The following is a 5,794-nucleotide window of genomic DNA, read 5'->3' as shown; positions in this document are numbered from 1 at the left end:
AGAGTATTAAAAATAATTTCTTAGGAAAGTAAAAATAATTTGAAATCTTAAAATAAATATGGATTAGTTTCATCATATCTGCTTGGAACAACACTATTACTACATCAGCCAAAAAGGCAGACTGTGACAATGAACTGCTGAGGAGCATTTGTGTAAACTACGGTATTATTATGAAGGATCCTGGTTTTTAACGCAGAAATATAAAAAAAACCCCTCCAGCTTGAGTATGCAGTGAAGTGTAAAACCCATTCCATCTTTGACCGAATATTTCAAGGTATTTTCAAACTTTCACACTTTTGTCACCACATTCCCAGATGACAAGCGCTGGCAATTCATTATACTCAAACTGAAAGCCATTCTTCTACATAGCTGCATGTTCTGTCAATGTGCTGCTCAATGAAATACATCTATTCAGTAGCCCTGGGAGAAGCCAGTATCTCTCGTGCTCTGTAACATGATTAAAAAGTTAAGTCACAGACACTGGCATCAGAGGCTTAGCTTCACTCTGTTAAATAAAGTGATCAGTGTACGTGGTAGGCAATTCATGCTCTTTGAATTTGTATTTCAGGTAACAATAGCTTTACCTGCATAATGTACAGGGATTTCAATCTTTGGCCCTATGACGTAGTGACCCTCCTCCAGACTGTGAGCTGTAATCGTTGTCCACTGTCGACATGAATGAATCAGAAGGTAATCGCTCTCCCGAAGGCCTTCTACAGCTTCTCCTGCAAAACAGATGTAGGTATTTTTTCTTTAATTAAAAAAATAAAGAAATCACACTTATTGCATGAAGAATTAGGAAAACTTCACAACAAGCATTTTATTCTTATTAAAAAAAAAAATAAACAGCAAATGTTTTGGTATTTAAAAATCCAATTAAATAAATGTCAGTTTTATACAGTATTCATTTTTTGCAGCATAAGCACTTTACCTTACAGAAAACAAACATAAAGCAAAACAACTCTGCCTGAATATAATACCACAGAGATATAATCCAAATTACTCAGCAGTGACTCTGGGGCTCCTTTTTTCATCTTTTTGCGTAAACAGACTTTCCTTATTTCTATTTCTGTCTGCCCATCTCACTTCATATGAATGCTTGAGAACTGTTTTAATTTTTAAATAAAGGAAAAATAAATACATCTTCATATGTCGAAAAATCAGCATCACTCTACCCTACAGCCACCTGAAGCCAAATCTTGTTCATCACTATGAAGTTATCTGATATCACATGTGCAGATACAGAAATTTCAGCTTTGTCATTCTATCCCTTTGCAAGTCACTGCCTCATTAGCCATTCCTATGTCTGTAAACTTAATCCTGCCACTTAATGAGGAGAAAAAAAAAAAAAATATTTTAACACACAAATTCCTCTCTCAGAGATAAGTTCAACCAGAAGCCCCCCCAGAGAATATCCATCTCATCTTTATAATGACCTCTCTCATACTCTTGTACTCTGGTACCTATCAAATCCACCCCAAACACAGCCAGAGATCCGGCTCTCCTTTCTTCCCCTGTCCCCATGAAATCCTCTGCATTTCTACCAAGTATTTTCTCCTCCTCCACCAGTTGCCATGCCCAATCAAGACTAGAGTGCTTTGCTTGGCTTTTCAGCAATTGCAAGAGCCATATTAGATAGACTACACAAAGTGCCAGCTATACATCTCAAGCATGATATATGAACAAAATTTCATAGAGTGAGGCATACCATGGCAGGCTGCTCTGACCTACCTGCCATCCTGCTCAGTATGGTTCTGCATTAAATGCACAGAAAACAGCCTTTCTAAAGGTGGCTTTAAAGCAGCCATGTGAACTCTCAGGAACACTTAGTAGACACTAAACATGGGCCAAGAAAAATGAAGCTTTAAATTTCATTTTCCTTCTCTCTCATCAGCCCTCTGCAGTTACAGCCAAAAATGAAGCAAGTACTTCAGCACTGGAATCAAGTTTGGACAAAACCCATCCCCTTCAGCTACTACAACGAACTGCACTTACTCTTCACTATCCTCTGATATTCTTAAAAGTCAGTGGAAGAATGAGACTTTCCTCAGCCTGGGGCAGCAGACATTTCCCCTGTTCCATCTCAGCAGAAGAGAGATACTTCCCATTCAACTTCCCCCCCACCCCACACCAGGCAATCTTTTCCACTGTAGGCAATGGCTACTACACACCCCATTCCTGCCCGATTTCATGCTCCCATTCTATCAGAAAGCACCCTCCTACACGATTCAAAATGCAGCAACTGGCGTGTGTGAGAACTGTTACATTTTAAATCAGAAGAGACCATTACAACCATCTGCTCTGACACTCTCTGGCCACACAGTTCTGCTTGTTTCCTCCAGAAGCTTGGATTTGGCTAAACAGAGATCTGCCCCAACCCGCAGGGTCCGAGATGGACTTCCCTGGGTCTGATGTCCCACAGCCTGTTAAAATTTTAAAATTAAAGTTCCTGTTTTGCACTACTGGGGCTTTAACTTAGAACTCTGTATAAACAGCTGTTATGGGGGTGGCAGAGGAACAACAACAACAACAAAAATCAAAAAGTATACAGAGCTCCTTAATATCAGTTATTCTTGCTCCTATGAAGGTACCATTTCCAGCTTTCCTTATTTTTCACAGCACAGAAATTAGCTCCCAGGTAAGCAGGACATTTCAAGAACTGGTTTCCAAGTCCTCCTTGGACCACATCCCTTGGCAGCCCAGCCAGGCAGACAGGCTGCCTAACACCAGTTCCTGCGCCCTGGGACACACCACCCCTCCAGCTGCAGCATGCTGGGAGGAGGGACCTTGGGGAGGGCGGCAAAACTGCCATACAGAAAAGGAGAACTCTTTGGTCCCATTCATATTTTGAAGGAAATTCAGATCTATCTGCTAAAGGAGTCATGCACCTGCTAAATTTTACCAGATCATAAGACCTTGAACATCTCCTGTTTTCTGCTCACAGGGCAACTCTTAATACTTATTAAAATTATCTTCAGCTTGCTGCAACAGAGGTTTACAATTCTGGGGGAAATAATAACAATAATAATACATGGTGTTATTTGAAAGTCATGTTTCAGTTCAGAGAATTACACTTATGCTTTCTCTAATCCATGACAACAAGTCATTATTCCATCCCACAACAGAATAAAACCAATGATACCCAAGTGAAGAGCTAATATTTTAGTAGTTTCATTGACAGTGGTAAACAAATTTTGAAGAAAATACAGAGCATCTCTGGCATGCTTTTTCTCTGCCTTACTAATCCGTAGGTATAATTTCAGGACGTTATCTAAAGGAAGGCTGGATTCTACATCCAGGATTGCAGGGAAATAATTACAGTATGGGTCATCCTCAAACAGTCTGAGAAAGATATTATCAGGAAAATAAAAACGCCCATTATGAAAAGGTGCTTCCAGTCACAGCTCACATGCCGAGATCTGTTTAAGCGGTTACTCCACTAAAACTGGGTGGGACAGGTGAGTGTAAAAAGAGATTACTAAGGCAGGCCCAAGAGTCACTACATAATTAACTCTGTAGCTGGAAGTAGCTGTATTTTTTAAACAGAACCTTGGAAACCACAGTTCTTGTTACACCAATATTTTGCTCCAACCGACTATATCAGAAACTAATTTCATGCTTTGCCATGGGAGACTGAGCCGAGGAGAGGAGGTGGAGCGGGTGCAATGGGGAGCTCGCAACCCCTCCGGCTCCCTCACAGCAGGCAGGCCTGTCCTTACCAAGCCCTAATCGTTCCTAACTGCAGTCGAGCTGGATTCCTGCGGTTGGTTTATAGGAAGAGGCTCCTTGTCACCAAAGGGATTCATGGGCTCGCAAAAATACCTGGCTAATAATGGCCTCCATGCTATGAGAGGAAACACAAAGAAGAGTCAAGCATGACTGAGGACAACATAACATGGTGATACATACTCTCTTCCTTCTTTCATTTTCTTCTAGTCTGTCTCTCCCTATAAGACTTGTTCACAGGAGACACCTCTGACCCTAGCTACACGACTCAGCTCCTGGTCCAAGCACAGTCCAGACTGAGCCCTTTATGCTTTTCTCAGCCAACCGTACCTGGCAAAACAGCCACACACATCCAATCTGATTTATTCCCCTGCCTCAGTAACACAATTTATGCAAACCTTTCATTAATCACATTTTAACTATGTGGGAGAGAGCTCGGCAGTCCTCACATCCACCAACTATGCAACTCTGTTCTCACCTATTCAACATACTCCTACACTGCAGCTTACACAAAAATCAGATGCCCATGGGAAAACAGAGAACACAGGCCACTCATCTTTAGTAACAGTTTTGTCTCTATGATCAAACATGGATAGCTCTATCTTCTCACCCTCTCCTCCCCGCTCCACGTCTGCAATATAATTAAACCACTACAAAGAATCTACAGGCAAATACTTGAGCTGTTCCCCCCTCCTCCCCAATAAAAACCATAGAAGCAATGAGTTATCACATCCAATTCCCCACCCCTCCCCAAGCTGCCTACCTCTTTCCAAAATATGAGTCAAGTTTATTCATAATAATGCCCAAGACTAAGAAACCCATGATTTGCTAACAGTGTCTAAACCCTAAATACAGTGGCAATGCCCATCCCTGCCTGACAATAAAAGCCTCACCACACCTCTGAACTGAAAAGTTGGCCAGTACATTCCTACACGAGCTGCCCTCCAATAAGCACTCTGGCCAGAACCAGTATTTGGGCAACTTCATCATGCATCACCGAAGCAGCACTGCAACAGCTATTCATGTGTTCATTGCAAATAAGATATATCACCTTTTTTTTTTTCCTCATTACCTGACTCATTTCCATACAATTCCTAAAAACTACTAATACTGCAAAGCCCACCCTTGTTGAAGGGCAATTGCAGAGCAAACGTTAACCATGAAAAGAAAATTGTTCACATATTGATACACTTTAAAAAAAGGCAATTGCTTAATCAAGATTCCCATGCTTATTAAATACCACCTACATTAAATGCCAATACTTCTTTTAATAATTCTTTCCAGTTCCAAAACTGGATCATCCACAAATCTTGGCTCTGCCATTGTAAACACCCCAATCTCAAATTAACAGTCAATAACTGTAGCAATACTGCGAGCAGGATACCTCAGTCTACAAGTTTGGAGATGAATTTCTGTTCTAATTTGAAAGTTTTAAGAACCAGGTGAGAAAACAGAGGCTGGCTATGCACAGGGGCTGAGTTTATATATGGCAAAGCTGTGACACAGAAGGAAGCTCCTTTCTTTTGAAGCAAGCACTGACCTCCCTGCAGTTTCTTTCCACCACCACTTACTTTCTAAAGATGCACACTTTTATTTAGTTTAGCGTTTCTCAATTTCCAAATGGCTGGGGGAAAGCCTCAGGAGTACAACTGAAGACCACTCCAGTTTTGAAGGGTCTGAGCACTCCCAACTCTGCTTCCTTCTGGATCAACAATTAAAGCTTGGCCCATTACAGTCCACAGAAGAAAATTCAAGCAGATTCTACATATTCCAGTTTGCCAAAGACAGCAATGACTTTTCAACACCAACCACTAAAGAAAACTCATGAAACAAATGAAAAAACCCCAACTTTTAAGGTTCTCCTCCTAGTATTGAGAAACTCACATTCAAGTCACTGCAAAATGTGCAGACCAACATGACTCATTCACTCACAGAAACTACACTGCTAAAAATAAGCAGCAATCTACAGGAATATAAACACTTTATAATGCCACGCACTCTGTCATCTTGGCTGAGTCTGCATCACTGCCTCAAAGCATAAGCTTTGCGTCTGGAGATATTAAAATAG

The 5,794-nt window shown here is 41.0% G+C and overlaps 1 protein-coding gene across 1 annotated transcript in view; it reads right to left on the bottom strand.

The window, feature by feature from the left end:
• The window catches only part of GAREM1 (GRB2 associated regulator of MAPK1 subtype 1), a gene marked incomplete at its 5' end in the record, with an annotated part of 80,494 nt that extends 75,273 nt beyond the window's left edge, over positions 1-5,221 (bottom strand). Inside the window, 2 exon segments of the mRNA XM_010170883.1 lie at positions 585-725; positions 5,111-5,221. Of these exon segments, the coding sequence (XP_010169185.1) occupies positions 585-725; positions 5,111-5,221 (252 nt within the window).
• Between the last annotated feature and the right edge of the window lie 573 nt (positions 5,222-5,794).

Source organism: Antrostomus carolinensis, unplaced genomic scaffold, assembly GCF_000700745.2.
Source record: "Antrostomus carolinensis isolate BGI_N321 unplaced genomic scaffold, ASM70074v2 scaffold21716, whole genome shotgun sequence".
Lineage (NCBI taxonomy): Eukaryota > Metazoa > Chordata > Aves > Caprimulgiformes > Caprimulgidae > Antrostomus > Antrostomus carolinensis.
This window is presented reverse-complemented; position numbering and strand designations above follow the sequence as displayed.